The sequence below is a fragment of the Podarcis filfolensis genome, assembly GCF_964270895.1.
Source record: "Podarcis filfolensis genome assembly, chromosome: 2".
NCBI lineage: Eukaryota > Metazoa > Chordata > Lepidosauria > Squamata > Lacertidae > Podarcis > Podarcis filfolensis.
In genome coordinates this window covers 116,892,324-116,915,509 of record NC_139605.1, presented here as the reverse complement: position 1 = coordinate 116,915,509, position 23,186 = coordinate 116,892,324, and the positions used below count along the sequence as shown (strand labels likewise).

The 23,186-nt window shown below is 47.0% G+C and overlaps 1 protein-coding gene across 4 annotated transcripts in view; it reads left to right on the top strand.

Moving 5' to 3' along the window:
• The window catches only part of AGAP2 (ArfGAP with GTPase domain, ankyrin repeat and PH domain 2), a 111,185-nt gene that overhangs the window by 29,889 nt on the left and 58,110 nt on the right, over positions 1-23,186 (top strand). For 2 of the 4 annotated variants that reach the window (XM_083599176.1, XM_083599175.1), the window contains exon 1: positions 10,573-12,821. The exons of the other annotated variants lie outside the window; for them this stretch is intronic. In XM_083599176.1, the coding sequence (XP_083455302.1) occupies positions 11,213-12,821 (1,609 nt within the window). In that variant the 5' untranslated portion in view covers positions 10,573-11,212. Of the gene's footprint in view, positions 1-10,572; positions 12,822-23,186 lie in introns of those variants that run through there. 4 annotated transcript variants of the gene reach the window in all.

Genomic DNA, 23,186 nt, shown 5'->3' with positions numbered 1-23,186 from the left:
AACATGTATGTGTATTATATATGGGCCCTCACGAGTGAACGAGGATTAGTTTCAGCTCCCTGTTGTGTACACTAAATTGCAAACCCTAAGTAACCAGTACCTGTTGAAAGCATTTCAAGTACTGAGTCTTCTTTTTGTAGGGTGTGTGTGTGTGTGTGTGTGTGTGTGTGTGTGTGTAGAATAATGCCTTACTTTTGTACAGTACAAAGATCCCCATCATTCTGAATGTTAAAACTGTGCCTAAAGGGTTATAGGGAAAGAAATTAGTTCACAACCACACTGTGCATTTAAAACATTCTTATACAACTTTAACAGTCATGGCTCCCACCACCAACAAGAATACTGGGACATGCAGTTTGTTAAGGGTGCTGGGAACTGCAGCCCTGTAAGGGGTCTCCTGGCAACTCTCAAGCAGTCTTAACAAACAACACTTCCCAAGATTCTTTGGCAGGAGCCATGACTGTTTAAAGTGGTGTCAGAGTATTTTCAATGTATGGTGTGGATGTGATTTAGCTCTTTTCAGCAGGGCTGAAAATTGTCAGACCCACTAACCTTATCCCCAGTAAAAAGAGCCAGGGTACCCATTCAAGATTACAATACAGATTATGCTTAATCTCTAATCCTCTGTTGTAATCACAACCGGTGGTGCGATGTGTACTTATGGTATGAAGTGGGAATTGGTGCTTGGGTAAGCATGAAATTAATGGGGAGTAGCCATCAGTGGTTAAATATTATTTTTGAAAAGGCTCCCTGAAAACCACACCCATTGACCTAGAATCCCTGCCCACTGATTCCAGATCTGGGTGGGTGGACACTTACTAGTGAGAGAACTGCACTCTGTGCAGGTTTGAAGGTGCTCTTCCCATTACAGTTTTGGCAGTACATAAATTAGCAAATAAGTACAACTGTACTCTTCGTTCCAGATCCTGGCATTGAAAAACAGGTTGCTAGGCTGAATCTTGCCTCATGTCAAGGCCTGATATCCATTAATTTGGGCTACAAGGGTATGTGATTCAACTGAATCAAATGAGCCTCAACTGGCTTAAAATCACATCCTTTGATTTCGTTGGGATGCGGAATGGGCAGTAAGCTGTCACATCCCTGACGCTGCCTGCTGAAACTAATGGCTCCCTTGGAACAAAGAGCTACTTTGAAAAGGGCCAAGAGTCCCCAGGTTCAGCTGTGGATTTTTAGTGCTGGTGCCAATGCAGCCCACAGGATTCGGAGGATGCCTCTTTCAGGCAGCCCCTCCCAGCTAGCACTGGCATTAAAGAAAGAGATGGGAGCAGCTGGATCTGTGAGAGCTGCTGGGATTTTGTTTGCAAGGCTTTGTGGGCCCGCCTGAGCCGCTTGGATGCCTGGGCTTGTAAGCTTGCAAAGCACACCTGCTGACCAGCAAAAGGTATTCCCTAACAAGGGCTTGCAACGGGAAACCCTACAGTTATCCTTTTTAGCTTTCAGTCAGGGCTGCTGGATTTCCATTTCAAATTAGCACTATACAAAGCGCTTGTTCTGGAAAACCTTCCTGTGAAGTGATGAGGTTCAAAAATATAGGATGCCCATTATGACATTGTGATGATTATATGTCACATTTACAATACACCAAGAGCTTTACAGCGCTTTTTATGCCCTCCAAAACATCGTGGGGAGGCAGGGATGTAAGGAGGCAGCGGTTTCTGTCCTGTCCTGCGTCCGTTTGTCGCAATCAGCAGTTTCTAGTCTGCTACAGTTTGACGGCGGCTGAAACCTACATTATTTGTTTTGCTATTCCCTGCGGCCAAAACTAAAGTAATTAATGGCGTAATTAATTTCAATGCATTTCAGCTGTAGCTTTCCCCTCCCAAAGCTGCCATTTCCAGCACCCTTAAGAAATTACAGTTTCCAGGATTCTTTGGGAGAAGCCATGGGCATCTCCTCCCTCTATGGGCCCCCCGCACCCCCTGAAATTGGCTCTGGGGCGGCCCTAGAACAGAGTGTGGGGGGATAATTCTGACTGTTGTTGTTGTTTAGTCGTTTAGTCATGTCCAACTCTTCGTGACCCCATGGACCAGAGCATGCCAGACACTCCTGTCTTCCACTGCCTCCCGCAGTTTGGTCAAACTCATGCTGGTAGCTTTGAGAACACTGTCCAACCATCTCGTCCTCTGTCGTCCCCTTCTCCTTGTGCCCTCCATCTTTCCCAACATCAGTGTCTTTTCCAGGGAGTCTTCTCTTCTCATGAGGTGGCCAAAGTATTGGAGTCTCAGCTTCAGGATCTGTCCTTCCAGTGAGCACTCAGGGCTGATTTCCTTCAGAATGGATAGGTTTGATCTTCTTGCAGTCCATGGGACTCTCAAGAGTCTCCTCCAGCACCATAATTCAAATGCATCCATTCTTCGGCGATCAGCCTTCTTTATGGACCAGCTCTCACTTCCATACATCACTACTGGGAAAACCATAGCTTTAACTATTTGGACCTTTGTTGGCAAGGTGATGTCTCTGCTTTTTAATATGCTGTCTAGGTTTGTCATTGCTTTTCTCCCAAGAAGCAGGCATCTTTTAATTTCGTGACTATCATTCTGACTGGCAAGCGGCAATGCTTATGCCAATGGAACATTCATCATAGCATGACACTGAATTCCACCCATCTCTAGAGGAAGTTCAGTTTTGCACTAATGGCAGCCATGGACCAAGTAACATCCCTGATTTTTTGGAGTATCCTATATAGGAACGCAAAGCTTCCCCCCCATACCATTATTCCCCCACCTGCTAGGACTTGTGCTTGCACTATATCAGCCTGCCCCCTGTCCAACTCTCAGCAACTCGTGTTTATTGCATATGCCCAATATAGAGGACATGGGAACCACTGGCAATATAGGTTGTTTGATGTTCCTCTACACCCAAGTTAGCAGAATAAATGCCCTCCTTTTTGTATTATTTATTATATGTATATCATATATCGCCTTCATCATAAGATCTCAGGGTGGTTCACAAGATAAAACTACATTGTATGTCTCCGAAAAAAGCTAGAAGATCCAAGAAAGTGTAAATTGGCCATTGCGACAGATCCTCAGTGGTAACGAGTACATCAGATTTCGCTTATTACAGTCAGTGGAATAAAATTGCCACCTGCTATAATCTGGCTCCCACCTTCCCCTCCTAGAATGAAGTGAAGCCCAAACTACATTTGTTAAAAGCCACCCACCCAATCTCCAGGCAGGGAAACTGATACAGCTTCATTGTGGTCAGGTTAGGGAGGTCACTTGTGCATCAGCACAAAAGGGGACATGGGTCTGAATATGCTAATTTAGTTGCACAGATATATATTTAGAAGCAATCACTTTAACTGAGATCAAAATAGAATAGAATAGAATAGAATGTATCTCACCATAGTGGGGAAGGCTGTGATCGAGTTATTTGTATGGCTGCTCAGTCAGTTTCTCCGGGTGCTGCCAATTGACGGATGATGGGCAATTCTGAAAGCCCTTGCTCAGGCATAGGCAAACTCGGTCCTCCAGAAGTTTTGGGACTACAACTCCCATCATCCCTAGCTAACAGGACCAGTGGTCAGGGATGATGGGAATTGTAGTCCCAAAACATCTGGAGGGCTGAGTTTGCCTATGCCTGCCCTTGCTGGTCTCCTTTCCTCATGTTCTTTATCTTCAAACTGGACTTGGACCAGAAGGCCCGCCTCTGACAGCCCTTCAAACAGAGAATGGTCCTCTGTAAAGAAGGACGCATGGGTTTGCTAAATTATTCATTTATGTAATTGTTTTAGAGGAATCTCTGGTGTAATCTCAGGTGTAATCTCAGTTACTCTACTGGTACATCTCTCTCTTCTTTTTGCAGTTTAAAGGAAGGAGATTCCCTGCAATTGTAGCTGCCTCTTATCCTTTCCATGAGCCTATCGCAGCCTTTCTTTTGGGGTATTCATCATCTTTCCAGCCATAGGAGCCAACTCCTAGGGACCGAGACCCCATCACCCCCCCCAATAAAATATTTGAGCCCAAGTCGATGGGCATTGTCATTCAAATGGTGTGCATGGTCTTGGTCTTGTGATTGATTATGTGGGGTGGGGTTTACCTGCCCCCCCAAATATTTTATTCAAGTTGGTACTCTCGTTTCCAGCCCCTTCCCCACCACCACTCTTGTACATCCTTCCTCCTTTGATGAACTTGGAATTGAGGTACATTTGACTGTTCCCATTAATGCTGATTTCACTGCTTAGTTTAATTATTCCTGCTGTTTTCCTACATTTTCAGAGCTTTGGTTGCTATAACAACAAAATGTAGGGATTTAAAAAAAAATCAAAGACATATTTTTGTTAGCTTCTCTGACTCAGAAAGAAGCAGTCGGATTTGACAAGGATAGGAGTGATGGAAATAACCAAGATAAAGCGTGACTGGCAGGGAGCTCTTTGCAGAGTGGCTATTTGTTTGCTTGCTATTTATTTATTTCCTTGCTTATTTATTTATTCATTTACTAACTCCCAGTTAAGATTTAAAAAGGGTTTCTCATCTTGCATTTCATAGTTCCATCTGCAATCTACAGACTGGGATTTCAAAAGGTTCCAGTTAGCAGCACACAAAGTGCTTGTGAAAAATCTGGCCTGTCGTGAAACAAAAAGAGCCGCTGAATGCTAGTCACAGTCTGGTTCATACGGAGCAATCTGTTGCTTCCCAGTAAATGTGGTTCAGTGTATTGGCTTGTTTGTCTCAGTTAGCTGAGGACTAAGCATAGGGTGGGTGCTCTCAGATCAAGATCTGGAAGCTCTGAAGAAGACCCAAGATTAGGACTGACAATTTCTGTGTCGTCAAAGCAGAGGAAATGCATTGTTTAAAAAAGGACACAGATTTGCATAAGATATGTATACAATATATTAATTTATACGCATAGACATCCATTTAGAAATATTATAACTTAAACAGAAGTATATACAATACATCTCAATATAGTGGGAAAGATTTTGACCAAGTGACCACTGGACCTGTTTGGTCTGCTACCCAGGTGCCAAACTGTTGACAGGCAACTTCAAGCCACCTTCCTTGGAATCCTTATCTTTGAATTAGACTCAGACTGGGACGGCTTTTCAAAGGGAGGGCACTTTCAAATGTAACGCTGTCCACTGTAAAGCGGGACACATAGCCACCTTATGAGGCAATGGCCAGGAGGCTGACATGCACAAATTGGCTTGAAGTAGCCAGCCATTGTGAAGAAAGGAGTGGGTTGCTCTGAGTAGGCTCCTTCAGCTGTCGCTCATGAGAGACTGTCAACAATGTCTAGGCAACACAATGACCATATACATACGTAATAGACAATCTTTATAGAATTCCTTCAAATCATAAAAAGTACAAAATGAAATCTTTAGTCTCAAAGTCTCTGAAAATCTTTAAAGGAATCGAGGTACCAAACTTTGTACAGTGGAAGACAAGCTGTGAAGCTTTGTGTATTCAACAATGATGTCCAACACTGAACAGTAATTCCGGATATTGATTACTGTTTCGTAGAATTCTTCGTCAGCATGGTGGGTGGATATAGTATGCTTCATAAACCCATCTTATTTTGAAAGAATATATATAAATTAAAATATCAAATGCTGTGGAACAGTGCTCATGTAATAATGTAGTCACTGCTCATGAGAGACTGGCATGGTTTCAAAACTACAGTGGTACCTCGGTTTTTGAACGTAATCCGTTCCGGAAGACCGTTCGAGTTCTGAAACATTCAAAAACCAAGGTGCTGTTTCCCAGCCAACAGGACTCAACAGCCGACAGGATCTTGCACTCAGCCGAAGCCACCTCGGAAGTTTGACTTCTAAGGTGTGTTCGAAAACGGACGCATTTACTTCCGGGTTTATGGCGTTTGGAAACTGAAACATTCGTCAACGGAGATGTTCAAAAACTGCGGTACCACTGTATTTTAAATTGATATAACCCACCCTGGGACCTTAAGGTGAAATGTGTGTAATAAATTAAAATAATAAGAGAAGGGATGGTAGGTTGGTTGGTTGGTTGGTAGGTATCACAGTGGTGGGTAAGATTGGACTAGGCCTTGGTCCTGGTTTCGGACTTGTGGCGATAACAGTAATGACATGTATCCCAGGGCTGTTATGAGCATGTAGAGTTTTTAAGAAGTATTGATGATGATGACGAGATGATAACCTGTTTCAAACACATCACACTGACTTGTACCCTGTTAAAGTTTCAATGATGGTCAGTCACTGGAGACATACAGCTATGGAAGACAGCAACACTCCCCCTTTGTTTGCCTCTCAGCAATTAGTACTCTGGGGAACCCAGCTTCTGTACATTAAAAAAAGGAATTGATTATTTAAGGTTAAAAATTGAGTCTTTTTAGTTTGCACTGTACAGTGCAAAAATAGACCTGTACAGCCACCTAGCAGGAGAAAGCTGGTTGCATCCAATAATAGTGGTCAGCCAAGACAATGACCCTGCAGGTGTCTGTAAGGACTCCTTCTTCATCATAGGAAGAATCCCCATAATGGGGAAGTGAAACCATCTCCAAAACCCTTTTGACAGTCTCAATAACAATGGGCATTACCATATTTTTTGCACCATAACACTCACTTTTTTCCTCCTAGAAAGTAAGGGGAAATGTCTGTGCGTGTTATGGAGGGAATGCCTACGGGTGGCATGCCTACGGATTTTCCTCCTCTAAAAACTACGTGCGTGTTATGGTCGGGTACGTGTTATAGAGCGAAAAATACGGTATATAAGGGTTGGATCCTGAGCTTGCCCCAGAAAAGGGAAATTACATTTAGGAATCTTGATTACATAATTAGTGTCACCATGATCACTAAGACTGCACTTTGTTTTAAACAATTTTTAATATTGTGGGGTTTTTTATTGCTGTAAACTTCCATGCAACCTTATAGTAAAAGGTGGCTAAGAAACTGAAATTATTGTGATTATTATGATTATGATTATCCTTTTATGCCCTAGTGGATTCAGTAGGACATTTCAACATCTTTATCCCAGACTGCATTTAAATGGGAATGGTTTTTAATGGTTTCAATGGTGGATTTTTAAAGATGTTTTTAATTGTATTGTTTTATTGCTGATGTGTTTCCTGCCCTGAGTTCCTTTGGGAGGGGTGGTGGGATATACATTTCATAAATAATGGTTAGGATTGTGCTGTAAATCGGATGCTTTTGAGAGGAAAGCTCAGACTGAGTTCAAAGGGAAGGCAAAGAATAGGTGGGAATCTTCCACGTGCATTTGGGAACAAAGGAAAATACAATCCATTCAGAATGGCACAACCTTTTTAACCCTCGTACAAGTTTTACAATCAAGATGGTTACAAAGATTAATACACAATTATTAATATGGATGTGATGAAGAAAACCTAGGGATGAGGACATGTCTGACCCTGTGCAAGTGCTGACACAGAGATTTCGCATGCAATTCCACTGGTCTGTGTGCAAACTCTGCAGCCTAGTTACTCATACATACCTACTGCCTCGGGGTACAATGGAGATTGTGTGAATCTCTTCTGCATTGTGCACTGCTGTTGCTAAACTGACGGGTGGATTTCTGTCCATGCAGATATGATATACGTCCTTGCAGACCTGAGCCCAGTTCTCTGTGTCTGGGTATTCATTTCACACGTAGGGGAGATAATTTGGTCTCGGAATGACCATGTCTCTACCACTCCTTGTCACACCTGCTCTTAAAAGCAGCACGGGTCCTGCATGTGGGTGCCTGCCAGTGAAACCTTTCTATAGCAGCACAGCACGGCAACTTGTGACCCAGGTAAGAGAACTGTGGTGATTATGTGCTGTGATGTAAGTACAGTTGGCTAGAAATGCTCCCTCAGCACTTTGGAAAGGAAGCAGCCAGAGCAGAATGTGCTGCTTTCTGAATATGAATCATTTTCAACGGTGCCGTCAGTTGGGATATTTAGGTGCAATTAGCATTAATTGGTCCTTTGCTGGCAACATCAGAATACTGGCTGGACCAGCACATTCAGAAGCTCTTTGAGGGGGGTGCACACATGTCTTCTTAGAGAGGCAATGGTATGGATGGATTCCTTCTTGGTACTTGTTTTGAAAGCATAGAAATGGCCAGGGAAGACTGCTGGGTGTACTTAGGACACATTATACCAGATGTCTAGCAGGGGAGGAGAAAGCCTCAAGGTACCCTGGTCCCAAGCCATGAAGGCCTTTGAACAAAACCACATAACTTTGAACTGGGCCTGGAAATGGACTGGAGGCCTGCATAGTTCACAAAGAGCCAATGTCCTATAATTGAAACACCAGCAAATTTTGGCCACCTTGTATTGACAGCAGGCTGCTTTTTGACACCTGGAATTATGACGCAACATACCCCTATTTATTCCCCACCCCACGTAAAAACAATGGGTGAAGAGGCATTAGTTATTGAATGAAACTAGAAGGTGGCAAATTACTCCAGATCTTCTGTGTGTGCAGCATTTAGTCAAGGCAATTCTTCCCCCTCCCCCTTGAAATAATATTTTTTCCCAGCAAACACTTTCTTCAATTGCCATAGAATTACCAGGTCTGCAGTACTTGCTGTCACATAACCTGACCTCCTTCATCTCCACTGCCAACCACAGTTTGATTCTGCCTTCACATTTTTCCCTGTACTGTACCACACTAATTCACTTGACCTGTTCGGGCACGATGATGCTCATGCCAATTTTGGCAAAAGTGGTCAGTTTTGCAACTTCCCCCATGCGTGTTGAGATTATGTCTCAAATATGTTCTAGGTCAAATAGCATTTCAACACGCTTTTAGAACATAGGGAGCTGTGATCTTGCTACATGTTAAAAAGATTTGCCAGCACATTCACAAAGCTGGCTGCCATGCTAAAAATAACCCAGTGCCATAGCTTCATCATCCAATGGACATGAATAACAAGCAGCCCTTAGATCTGATGGGCAACACCGGTGGCTCATCATCTTGGGATGATGGGAGCTTTAGCTGCACAATACCTGGAGGGTCATAGTTTGCCACCCATCTTTGATTTCATACTTACTGGGCAGAGATTCTCTGTGCTCTGTGCCATTCCTAACCTTGGGGTTAAACATATGAACCACCTTCATCAAAGCCCTTCTCCTTGTATCTCATCTGAGGAAGATGGGAAGGGTGGCCACATGAGAACTGTCCTTCTCGGTGGTGCCCCCACCCCAGTTTGTGGAATGCTTTCCCTAGGGAAATGTGCCTGGTGCCATCATGGTCTGTTTTTTGGGCACCAGACTAAAGACATTGATATTTACCCAGGCTTTTAATAGTTAAATCAGCCTCTGCTGTGGTGCTTATGTTTTAGTGTCCTTCTTATTGTGCTGTTGGATGAGCGTTTTAAAGAATTTTGTATTTACATATTTTGCCATTTTTTTTATTTTTATCTGTATTTTGTTAAGTTGCTTTGAGACTACACACACATACATATACACACACATACACACTTAACAAATGTAAATCTAATAATAATAATTGATGTGCTTTTTTTAATAAACAACAACAACCCAGAAACATATGACCGAAACCGGTGCAGCAGTCACTCCTGCTTGATTAAGTCATAGGCATGTCCTCTGTGGAAATGAATGGGAGGAGCAGTTGATGGAGGTGCGGGTGGGTGGTGGCCGGGCCAGAAAGGCAGGCTTGTTAAGACAATTGCAGCCACCTGTAACTCCACCTGCAGCCTCACCTTAACATCGTTTCCCTTCTCGAATTACCTGGATGCTTATGCCACAGCAGGTGGGGATTTGAGCACATTAGCCGCATCATCCCCCTAAGCCTCCAGATGTTGCGCCTTCCCAGCTGGGTCGCCAGATGACCTTGTCCGTTGGGGCAGACTAAGGAAGCCAATCAGCGCGGGCTAATTTTAGTCCCACGACATGTAACATCTGCGGGTGGCGGCGGCGGCTGTCCCCCCCCCCCCGCCCCTTGCACCAGCGCCGGAAGGGTGCCTGAAGAATCCCTGAGCCAGGCAATCTCTCAGGTCTTGTGCGCGCGCGTGCGCGGGGCCAGATTCCATGCGATCCAGTCCGGGATTTCCACGTGCCCCTGCAGAAATCCTTCACTTCTTGGCTTGTGCATTCCCAATGTGAGAATTCTCAGGATCTGCCTTCCCACCCCGTTTTAATTCTCCCCTCTCTCATTCTCCCCCCACCTATAACTCCGTAGGCTACAGCAAATGGCCGTAGCTTCTTCCTCTTTTCCCCTCCTTCGGAAACCGTCGGCGAAGGGGTTTGGCGTCGCCGCCGCCGCCGCCGCTGCTGCCATAGCTCTGCTTTTTTGATTTCCACGATCCCACCCGCCCACCAGCACCTTGATCTCCGCATTCCGGCTCGCCACCAGCCGCTGCTGTCGCCCAGGCAGGCGCAAGAGCACCTCGCCAAACGCGCGCCCAGAACCTCGCCAAAGAGGCATTAGAAAGTAGAAGCCAGAAGGAAGGCGGCGGCGGCGGCGGAGGGGGGGTGGCAGCGGCGAAGAAGAAGGAGGAAGGCTCGGAGGAGGGCATTGGCGCAGCGGAGCGGGTGGGGGAGCGGGAAGAGGCGGCCTCCTGGTACGCGAGCGCGGATTTCCAGCCAGGACCCGGTGGCAGCGGCGGGAAGGCGGAGATGCGCCCTTGGAGGCGGGCTGCGAGTGCCAAGACCCGGCGGGGGAGCAGCAGAGCTGCTGGCGCCTTGCCCGAGCCGTGAGGTCCGCGCCGAGGGGCGGCCGAGGTTGCGGCAAGACCGCGAAGGGGGATCCGCTCGCCGATTCGCGCCCCCCGCCCGCCTCTGAACCCGCCCGCGCTCCGGCTCGTCTGCATGGGAACAGCCACCCGTCTCCTCGTGCCGCCCTGCCTTGCGCAGCCTGCTCGGGAGAAGCGCGCACCCCGCCTCGGCTTGGGCGATCGCCTCCGGTGAGCGAGCCAGGACCAGCCCCCCGGTGGCCCACCTCCGCCGCCCCTTCTTCTTCCTCCTCCTCCGGCGGAAGATGCGCGCCTGCCCGCCCGCCGCTGCGCTGCGGAGGAGCAGGTAAGGGCTCCCCGGGATCGCCGTGCTTGGGAGATGCCCAGGAGGCTCCTGCACCGTCCCTGTCGAGCTGCCCTTTGTGCGCGGGGGCGCTAGGGGTCCGCGGCGGCGGCGGCGGGCGACCGGTGCCATCCAAAGGGGGCGGCGGCGGCAGCAACAGCAGCAGCGGGAGCGTGTGGCCCATGTTGGTTAGCGGCGTGGCCGCCGCCGGCGGTTCCCGCAGAGACTCATGAGCAGAGGAGCGACCCTGCAGCGCCGGACCACCTACCTGATCTCGCTGACCCTGGTCAAGCTCGAGTCGGTGCAGCAGCAAGAAGGCGACGACAAGGCGGGCGCCGGCGATGGGGGCGTCGTGCCCGACGGCAGGGACGGCGGCCCCGCGCGAGTCTCGTCGCCCTGCGCGGCGGATCCCTCCGGGCTGAAGGACCGCAAGGAAGCCGAGGAAGCGGCGGCCGCCAAGCTCAAGAGGCAGGAGCGCATCTTCCACCGGCAGGATGCGCTCTGGATCAGCACCAGCAGCGCCAGCACGTCCGACTACCTGCTGCAGCTCTCGCCCAGCAGCCCCGGGACGCCCAGCTCGTCCCCGTCCCCAGATGGCACAGGGCGGCCGGGCTCCGTGTGGACACCCCCCAGGGGCAGCGTGGGCCGAGGAAGCCCGTGGGACCCCAAGGCCAAAGCCGCCATGAGCCCAGAAGGAAGACCCCTTGCGCCAAAGCCCGAAGGGCTGGGGTCTTTGGGTGCTCCGGCCGTGCCCCCCAAGCCGGCGACAGCTGCGCTCTCCAAATCTGAACCAGCTGTGCCCTTTGTAGCCCCGCCTTTGGCCCCAAAACCTGAACTGGCTGTGCCCTCTGTCGCCCCACCTCTGGCTCCCAAACCTGAGCCGGCTGTTCCTTCTATAGCCCCGACTGTCCCCCCCAAACCTGAGCTGCCTCCAGCTGTTCTCTTTTCGCCCACCACTCCTAAGGTTGAGGCTGCCATTCCTCCAGCTGCAACTGCCAAGCCTGAAGTAACTGTGGTTTCTGCAGCTCCAGCTGTGGCTCCGAAACCCAAAGCCATTTTGGTCCCCGTCGTTCCCCCCATTCCCCCCAAGCCAGAGGTGATTCCAATCCCCCCCAAGGCTGGGCTGAAGGAGACCTTGGGGGTGCCTGGGGACGAGTCGCCAGTTCCAACACCCACCACTGCCAGTTGCTCCTCTAGTGCTGCAGCGCCAGGGCGCCGAATGTTGGTGAGCCATGCCAGCTGGGGTGGCCCAGAGCCTGGGACCCTGGAAATGAGTGTGGGCCGGGTGGGTGGCTCTTCTTTCTCACACTCGGGAGCCTCCTCTCCTCACCCAGCTGCTGGGAACCGCCGCCTTCGCCTGGCCACCAATAAGCCTTTCAAGACAGTGACCACCAGCGGGGCCAAGGTGAGTGCCGAGCCAAAGGCTGGCAAAGGGGGCCACAAGGGGGCCACCCCCAACCGCCTGTCGTGGCCCGAGAGCGAAGTCAAGGGACGCATGAAGGTAGCTGTCAAGGGCAGTGGGGAGACGGTCCCCAGAGGGGGTTCCCGGGCAAAACTATCCCCTCACAAGAACAAAAGCAAGACTCTGGACAACAGTGACCTCAACCATGGCCCGGGCAGTCTGGCCTCTTCTGGCTCCTGCTCCTCAGAGGCAGCTGTGGGGCTGAAGAGAGGCCGGGAGGGTGGTCGGGCCTCTACCCGGGACCGTAAAATGCTCAAGTTCATTAGCGGCATCTTCACCAAGAGCCCGGCATCCACTCCCACCCACCCTGGACCCGGCTGGAGCCTTAGCCATAAGGAGCTGCTCAGCGTCGAACTGGCCAAGGGTGAATTGCCCAGTAAGTACAGTGGCCTAAGAGGCCCGGCCTCTCTCTGAATGGAAGGGATGGGTTGGGGTGTTGAGGGTGGAGGTTTGACTGTGGAACATGGGAGATGGGCTTGAGGACCGAAGGTGTTCCATTACTGGCTTGGAAGATGTTGGCACCAATAACTTTGCCTTGGGATGTGACGATGGGAATGCTAGGCTGGTTTCTTTCCAGCAAGGAGCTCCAGAATGAAAAATTGGCATGGATCAGCCACACATCTGTGTGGGCCTCTGCTCAACTTCTTCTATAGCAAGGCTGAGGAACATGTGGCCCTCTGGATGTTGCCAGGCTCTACCTCCCATCATCCTTGGCCCATTGGGTGTGCTGGGCCGCTAATGGGGTCCTGGAGTCAAACAACACCTAGAGGGTATCAGGTTCCCCATCCCTGCTCTGTAGAGTCGCCTCTGTAGATTTCACTCCAAAGATATATGTCTGGGCTGAGTGAGCCCTCAAGACCACTGGTGGGTGTATCCTGTGAGAGAAACGTGGAATTTCTCTGGAAAGGAGATTCTGGACTGCTTAGCTTTGTTGCCATGGTGATGGGTAGGTGATGGCAGCCAATGAGTTTGTACTCAAAAATGGAGCAGTTCACTTAGGTGAGGAGGGGTGAGCCCAGGTATGTGCTGCTGCAGCAGCTCCTCAAACTGTGTGTGTGTGTGTGTGTGTGTGTGTGTGTGTGTGTGATGGGATTCACAACCTCAATATCTCCCTTATGGTGGAATGTGAAAAAAATGATATTATCACTATTGGGTGTCTGCGGAGGCTGGTAAGGATGTTTTTTCCAGTGGGTTTTTCCACAATGTGGTCAACAAGCCAGATGCTGAAGGGGGTAACATTTAGGGTGGATCTCAGTCCTGAGGATGTCTTGGAACTACCGGTGTAGTGGTACAGGTTGTGAAGCCATTCAAGAAGCAAAATCCCTGGGCTAGCTGTTGACGAATTTTCAAATGCAAGAACATTCTGCTTCCCATATATTTTCTTCCCCCGCCCCCACTACATGTTACGTGCCAAAGCCTTGTCGTAATGAATGGTTGTGATTTAGGGATTACCTAGGAGGTGCTCGGCTAACTCTGAAAGGGGTGGTGGTATCTCTGCATCCTCTACAGCACAACGAATTGGACCCCACCAAAGCAGAAGCAGTAAGTGCAGAGCAGGAGCGTAATCAACCTATGCAGCAAATGGTTCTCTTGCTCACTGTGCTGAACAAGAACTCTGCTGATTTTACAGGTTGCTTCATGAGTATTGGATGGGAGGCAGGTGTGGTGTGTGCACGTACCTGTGTGTGTGGGGGGGAATGGATTCTTAGAGTTCTATAAAAGATAATCAAGCAGAGATACTGGCAATTGTGTTTGACAGTGTATGTGGAGCTGGGTACCTCTTTTTGCCCTTTCCTACTAGGCAAGAGATAACAGCATCCAACAAAATCTAACAGGCAACAAGAATTTAAAAATATACAGTGGTACCTTGGGTTAAGTACTTAATTCGTTCCGGAGGTCTGTTCTTAACCTGAAACTGTACTTAACCTGAAGCACCACTTTAGCTAATGGGGCCTCCCTCTGCTGCCGCGCCGCTGGAGCACGATTTCTGTTCTCATCCTGAAGCAAAGTTCTTAACCCAAGGTACTATTTCTGGGTTAGTGGAGTCTGTAACCTGAAGCGTATGTAACCTGAAGCGTATGTAACCCGAGGTACCATTGTAATAGAAAGTAAAGGCAACTGTTATTGTTTTCAGAAAATTCAGACACCATTCCATATGGATGTGAATGGTGGGACACAGCTATATGGTGTTGTGGAAGTTTTAATAGAAACTGGTATGTGTTCTGCGTGATTATTTGATACCTGTTGTGGATTTTGACCTGAGAATCTCAGTTGTGCATATGCACCTGTCTCTTTCTATTTTTAAAAAGCAGGTTGCTATCCCTCATGGTTGTGAAGATAAGTTTCACATTGTCCAGTGTACTTCAGCGGAAATCTCCATTGTATGAGAGGCAGAGTCTTGCCTGTCTCTCTGATTTCTGTCGTGGTCTCCAGTTGCATTCTTCTCCCGTTGTCCTTCTGTTCCTTTAAGGAAGGGGCCATAGCGCAGCAGTAGAAGTCGCAGTTTCAATCCCTGGCATCTCCGGCCAGTAGGTTCAGGTAGCAAATGATTGGGGAAGACTTCTGCCTGAGTCCCTGGAGAGCATCTTCCTCTAATCAACATGGTGCTCTCCAGGTAGTGTAGACTCTCAAACTCCCATCAGCCTGGTTGTTAAGACTGATGGGCATTGCAGTCCAAGATATCTGGAGAGCACCAGGTTGGGAAAGGCTGGCGAAGGCATTACTGTGGAAACTGTGAAAACTGGCACACAGCTCAGTATCATGTTTGACAGATTAATTTATGTCAGCATGCATCTTTTTTCTATTATATTAATGTACAATTAATGTTCCAATTCTCTTGGTGCAGAGTTTAGGCTTTTAATTTGGGGGTGGGGTGGGGTGGAATAATGAAGTTCACAACAAAGATATCTCCATCAGTTGGTGATCAGAAGATTCTACCTGCTTAGGAATCTTTCTTTGGTATATCCATTGGTTGCCAAAGGATGGATCACTTTCCCCATTTCTGGGTAGTTTTAAAAAATGTCTTCTCTAATCCTGCCACCCTCAAAGGACCAGATTATGGTCTTAATGGCTTCTTTGCAGCCCGTCAAAGTCTAGTTGTTCTTCTGATTTTGATGTGTTCCCATTGTGGGAGGGTTGGGAGACCTTCTAGCCAGAAGGACTGTTCTTCTAATTGCTCTCTGAAGTGAGAGGTTAATTGCAGTGGAAAGTTTTAGATTAAAGGGTATATTTTAGAAGGCAGGAATTAGTCGTCGTCCCCCATCAGCTAAGGCAAGTCCTTGTTCCCACTGTGCCGTTAGCAGGAAACACCCCTGCAAATTTATATGGTACTGTGTGAAGAACTGATCCTTTCCCTTCTCCAAGGTCATATTTCTGCATTCAGCTCCCCTTGGCAACTGATAGCTTCTGGTAATTAGGAGAACATTGAGGGATGGAAGGAGGTTATAGCTAGCTGACCCCAGTCTGGGGAGATCTCCCAAAAGAGCTCAGCATGATCCTCTGTGGACACACACCTGCACCAGAGACTTATAGCTGGTTTAGTAGTCATTTCCTCTTCCTAGGAACCCTGTGAGCTATAAATCCAATGAAGGGGGCTAAGGGGAGTTCTCTTATTAGAGAATTCTTAGCAGTCATGCCAAACTGCATTCTGGGGGTTCTTTGCAGGAGGCTAGATTTGCATGGTAGGGGTGTTTTGAGTGAAGAGCGGTTTCTGTAAAGAATAAACAAGGAATGGGAGACTCAATGAAATTTGAGAACCTGACAGCATACCCTCCTCGCAATTTCAAGAAAATGACCTACTAACCATGTGCACATAGATTTTGATAAATGCCTAGAAATACATATAACATGCCTCTTGCGGTACACATGCATGTTGAGGCTACAATGAATGGTGCCTGTTGTGAGCCTGGCAGTCCCTATTAACAAAGGGGATGAGCCCTATATCAGAAAGAAGAATTGTTCATCCTGCACATGAAGGCAGAGTGAAAGTTGCCTCTCTCTCTTTCGGTTAGCGGTTTATCTTTCTGATTTAGTGCTGAAGCTGTAGCTGAGCAGAAGCCGCCATTCTTAGGGAGAGCTGTAGGCTTCATTCGGGATGTGCAACTTAAAAAATAAAATAAAATGTATATGCTGTCCATCCAAAAGTGCTCAGAGCAGCCAACAGTCAAAACCCCTGCAACCAATATGTTTGAGATTGAGGCCTTACTATGCTGAATGCTGACCATCTCTACCAAGTATTATGGCCTACCAGGTGTTTGATAATCTCCCCTGCTCTGGCAGTTTCTGGGATCTTCCAGATATCCTTCTGATTGTGGATTCAGGATTATTTGTGCTCATGATGGTACGCTGGAGCTTACATGCAACCCAGATTTCAGTATTTTCTGCCCTTGCAAAGGTTTTGGGATGGACACATTGCTTTGTTTTCATTTGACACATGTCCTGCAGCTTCCAGCTGAAATGCTGTTAATAGTTCAGGTGGTTTGCTGTTCTGCTTCGGCTGCCCCTTAGTGCAAGAATAGGAGCCAACTCCTAGGGGCCAAGGTCCCTTCGTGTGTGCGCCCCCCATAGTTGATCGGCATTGCCATTCAAATAGTGTGCATGCACAGTGCCATGTGATCAATTATCCAGGGTGAGGCTTACGTGGGTATCCCAATATTTTATTCAAGTTGGCACCCCTGAGTGCAAACGTGCCCCTCCAGATGGCAATAACACAGTCATATTGGGTAAGCATCACAGAAGAACTAATGAAGTGGAATAATGTGTGGGCAGCCCAATCCGTCACCAATGCACTATTTTTGTATCAGTGACACCTGCAAAGAAGGGTCACACCTGCAGAGAAGGGTCTGGAGGGGCCCTGCGCTGTCTGAAGTTCTTTCCTTTGCCTGTCTTGAATCTTCCAGCATTCAGTTTCATTAGATGGTTGCAGTTCTAGTATGATATGAGATGGAGAAAAAGTCTCGCTGTCCACTTTCTCTGCATCATGCATAGCTTTTATAGATTTCCATCATGCCCCTATCACGATCAGCTGTATCAGTGGCATGTTGCAGAATACCCCTTCAAAAACAAACAAAAAGCCACCTAGTCTGGAGGACTCCCACAGCTGTTTATCCTGCAGGAGGCAAAACCAGGACATTCATCAAGCCCCAAACTGAGGTGTGTTCAGCTTGGCGGGCTACTGGTTTTGCTGGCCTGCCCAATAAGGGTTTTCAGGCTGAAAAGAACCTTTTGAGCTATTGCTATCATTATCGTTATTAATGAATATTGTTAATGCAGGATAAAATTGAATGGAGGAGAAATTGAATGTACGTTATTGGGGGTGTACACTTTTGCACATAAGGATTTAAGGGAAGAGCCCCCTTTGGCATCCAGGCTGAGGAAGTGTTCCAGTAGGGTGGTCCAGAGTCATCCGGGGGAATTCAAGGAAACATTGAACTTAAACATCAAGCCCTCTTTTGTGGTGTGGTGTCCAGATACGTGCCATTTTAGGAAACGAGCCACAATTTTTTCAGCTGCCTTTTAAAATATATGACAGTCCGGGGAATGCTTTCTCTTGTCAGAGCAGCCAGTTCTTTTCTATAGCTTTCCTGTTTCTGTGCCCAGATGGGCTCCCTAGAATTAATGGAACTCCTTACAGCTGCTGACAATGAGCTGAATGTAGCATCTCAGTATAAGGATCACGGAGCCATTTACTAGTACTGACCATTGGCAGTTTTCAGTCCTCCTAAGTTGATCACTGGCCTGGTTAAAGAGAAACTGAGGCACAGGCTCAAGATGCAGCCTTGGACCTTCCTGAAGGTCACCTGGAAAGTCAAAGGCAGGAACCAGGTGTAAGTGAGCACTCCCAGCCTCACTGCTTATATGACCCCACCCCCCTCTTGGATAATTTTTGATGCGTCACTCTTAAGCTCTGATTCGTTTCTTGAAACAACAAAAGCTCCTGTGGTGGCTTTAAAGTCTTGTTGTATGCAAGCATCCATGGGCTTGCATCAAACCATCAAATAGGAGCCCCAAAAGTTATACCAATATAACGGATTAGCCGTTAAGGGGATTTGGGATTCTTTGTTTCTGCTATCAAATACATTTAACATGGCTGGCTTTCTGCAAAGTGTTTGCAATTCTAAATGAAAGTCAGGACTTTCAGGTTTTGTGCCATGGTGGAGGGAATCCAAGGTTTCACAGCAATTCATCAGGTGTCTGTAACCCCACAACCCTGGTGTAAGGAGCCATTTGGTGGCTAGCTTATATATCTGAGTTTCCAACACTGGGTGGGGGTGTAAATTACAGTTCCCATAATTCTTCTTTTTAGGAGTTTTGAATGTTCTTTAAATGTACAGTGTGTACATGGCTCCTGTTGAAAAGTGGACCACCATATTTTTGCCTCTAGGAAAGTGAGTTGCAGTGGCATAGCACATGCAAACGCCTCCTGGGGCGGGTGTGCAGGGCATGCCCCTAAGGGGGTGGGGCACAGAAGAAACCCGCTGCGGCTTGCCTTGCAAAGCGGCACAGGGGGTGCATTCATTCAGCACAGTCCACCACTGTCCTCTCTCAGCCAGAGCTACTGGGCTGGGTGCCTTGTGTGCTGCAACCTCTCTCCACCCTGGAAATGGAGCTGCTGTTGGTGGCGTTGGGCTGTCGCGTGAGGAAGCTGTCCCTGCAGCTCCCTTCCACGTGTTGGAGCCAGCCCCCCCCCCAGTACCCCCATGCCACTGGTGGCTTGTTGACCGGGGAGCTAGAATTGGGATCATCTGTGTGATCAGTTGGTGGGGTGCGCAATACGAAAATAAGGCTTGGCGTCAAGCTTAAATAAGGCATTTATATCCTGTCTTTCCTTTGCAAAGCTCCAGTCGGCTGATGACGTGTAGTTAAAAACAAATGAAGCCCAAATAACTAAAAGCAGCAGAAGACAAAAAGGCACAAGGCAGCCATAATTTCGCAGAACTGGACATCCTCCAGGAATGGAACCAAATTAAATGCAGCCAGTTAAAAATACAGTTTAGTGCAGGAGTTCGAAGCCAACTTGGCCAGATCAGCTTTATGATCCATGAGGAAGAGTGAACCTGTGTCGATTTTGTGATCTCAACTCTTCCTTTCTAGTTGTTGCAACCAACTATTGGAGATGTGCTAGCTCTGAATTCCCTTCATCAAGCAGGGAGTTGAACCAGGTTAGACTTTCCCCAGCCTCCCAGAATGAAGTTGGTCTCCAACCAGGGGTGATGTGTCCCATTTTGCTGCTTGAGGCAAAACAGGATGTGCCGCTGTGCCCTGCTGTGCCTGTGCTGCCTCTGCTGGTGGAAAAGTGGGAACAGCACTGGCACCAATTTTCAGTGAGGTTTTGTGGATTTATGGTGAAATCTCACAAGATCTTACCAAAAAATGGTGCCAGTGTTGGTGCTGCTTCTCTGCCAGTGGCAGAGTGCCCGTGAGTGTAACACCTTAGCAGGGGTCAGCAACCTTTTCCAGCCGTGGGCCGGTCTACCGCCCCTCAGACCATGTGGTGGGCCAGACAATATTTTTTGGGGGAAATGAACAAATTCCTATGCCCTGCAAATAACCCAGAGATGCATTTAAAATAAAAGGACACATTCTACTCATGTAAAAACACGCTGATTCCCGGACCGTCCGTGGGCCAGATTGAGAAAGTGATTGGGCCGCATTTGGCCCACAGGCCTTAGGTTGCCTACCCCTGCCTTAGGGGCTTCCATGGTCTGAATAGGTGGGGCCTGCCTCCAACTCCCATTAGCCCCACCCATCAAGGATTGCAGTTCAACAATATCTGGAGGACACCAGATATTGGGAAAGACTGGAGTGGGCTTTTTTTCAGGTCTATGGTTTTATGCCTTTCCTTGGAAAGTCCCAGAGCATCACCAGATATGGATTTGGGGTGTGTATAAGCTCGAGGTATGCCGTGGGGAATAGCTGTGTGTAGACAGTTTTGTGTGGTATGGCTTGAGGCAGGGTTCTTCCTTAAAAAAATGAAAGCCTGAGGCGGCTTTTAACAAAAATTTTACTTAGTGCAGACCCGCTGAAATCAAAGTTAGGCCCATTAATTTCAGTGGGTCTACTCCAAGTAAAACTTACCGCTCCTTAGTTGTTGTTGTTTTTTAAAAATGGAATCCCAATCTGCTGGAGAGAAATAGACCAGGAAGATTTGCTGGTGAATCCTACTGTTTGGCTCCTGTTATGGGAACTGGTACTTCATATATTTTTTTCAAATGTTTTTTATTGAGATTTAAGAACACCAACACCAACCAACAAAAACATCAAGTCTTATTACGTATATCCTACTTTATGCTCCATAGAGCCTTTGACTTCCGTCCTTCCCTTCCGCAAGTTTTCTTATTCCAATCTATAATTCACAGTTTCATTGGTTAAAAATTACACTGTGACATAAGATTTAATTCAATCCTTCCAACGTTTTCATGTTTCTACAGTTCTCACTTACCGTATATAAACCATAAATTTACTCCATTCTTTTTGGTACTTCGTCTCCTCCTGATTGCGAATTCTGTGTGTCAATTTTGCCATTTCAGCGTATTCGACCAACTTTATCTGCCATTCCCTTACAGTCGGAATCTCCTGTGACTTCCAGAAGGGGAACTGGTACTTCAGACTTCACCCCTCTGGTTGAAGATACATTTTAAATAGATGGTGGCAATACTGCAGAGACTCTGGTACTATGAAGCATCTGCGAGTAGGTCCAGAGTGCCCCCAATTACTCACCTGGGATGAAAGCAAGTCTTGTGGTTCAAGTCTTTATAAAGTACCGCAGGACTTTGGGGGTTATTTTTGCTGCAACAGATTAATGTGCTTCCCGCTCTGGAAGATACTGTCCCTCCCCATGAGTCACCTGGAGCTATCTGCTCCACCAGCTCCTCCTTGCCTTGCACCTCCCTCTCAGCATTCCTGTGGCCTTGTTTATATGGGTCAATCTGCGGGATGGGACTTAGTAGGTGGAAAAATTTGGCCTTGTGTTGGAAAGGTGGAGATACAATCCCTTGCAGCCCTGTGATTCTGTGGTATCAAAGCCATATTGGCACGCTGCTTACTGCTTGCAAATATCCTGCAAATCTCATCTTTTTATTTTCATCATTATTGCATCACTGTGTTGCTGTGCAGTTGTGGGGCTTGGTGTACAGGCAACCCCCGATTTGTGTAGGGATTGCATTCTGGGTCATCATGCGTGAAGGCAGAGTGGACACAAGCCTGTTCCACCCCCTTGTGGATCACCATGATGTGCACGGTCACGCAACAATTGGTCATTGTCTGTACGCCACACACAGAGGCAAACCTGGGTATACCAGCAAATGTGTGCTCAACAGGGATCTGTGACTAGTCCAGGCTCTCCTGGTGAGTATGCTTGGGTGATGAGTTACTTCTCACTTGTGTTGTACTTTTTTTTACTAGGTGTATATATATATATATATATATATATATATATATATATATATATATATATATGTGTGTGTGTGTGTGTGTGTGTGTGTGTAATATATGAGGATGCCCTTTGGATAGCTTTGTCTATGCTGTCCTACCCTCCAACATTTCTCTGATGAAAATAGGGATGTCTTATTTAATAATAATAATAATAATAATAATAATAATAATAATAATAATAATACCCCACCCATCTGGCTGGGTTGCCCCAGCTGCTCTGGCGCGGCTTCCAACATACAGTATATAAAAACATTGGAAGAAGAGTGGAAGAAATTTAAAGTCTATCTACAGAAATATTGTAAAATTAAGGAATGTTAGAAAGAGGTTGGAATTAAACTATGTGGTTTTAGCAGGAAAGATAAAAGGATTAAGTAAAGAGGAATTGTTAACAGGTGAAAATGTAAAGTTACAATATATTAAGATGAAATATTAAGATAAAAGCCAAAAGGGTAAGGATTTGCTGAAACAACTATTGAATTAGAATACAAAAAAGGGAGGTGTGAGGAGGTCAGGGAAATAAGTAAATGAGAGATAAGATATGGAAAGACTGATTTGTTTTTAATTGTTTTCTACTTTTCTGTATTTTGTATTTTTTGTTCTTTTTTATTTTTTCTTTTCTTTTTTCTATTTTTGTAATTTCTTTGAAATGTTAATAAATATTATTCCAAAAAAATATATAAAAACATTAAACACTAAGCAACTTCCCTATACAGGGCTGCCATCAGAGGTCTTCTAAAGGTTGCATAGTTACTTATCTCCTTGGCTTGGGAGGGGTTTTGCGTAACTCCATACACTCCAACATTTCTCCAGTGAAAATGGCAATATCCTAAGGAAAAGCGGGACATTCCAGGATCAAATCAGAAACCAGGATGGCTTCTGTAAATCCAGAATGCCCCAGGAAAATAGAGACACTTGGAGGTTCTGCGTCATATAATGCTGCCGTCTGCTGAGTCATGCAATTCTCTCATCTAGCCCAGTATTGTTCCCCAGTATGGTCCTTCCTAGGGAAGGACCATAGCTCAGTGACAGAGCATTGTCTGCATGCAGAAGGTTCCAGGATGAAGCCCTCCAGCATCTCCCAGCCCAAAACCATGGAGAACCTCTAGCAGTCAATGCAAAACCATACTGAGCTATTTAAAATAAGGCAGCTTCCTCTGGTCCCAATGTCAACTCTGACTGGTAGTGGCACTCCAAAGGGTCAGGCAGGGGTCTTTCCCTGTTCCTGCTACATGAGCTACTTTTAGCTGGGGACACTAGGGATTGAGCAGAGAACTTTCAGCAATGCGCGCTTCCATTGAGATATAGTCCA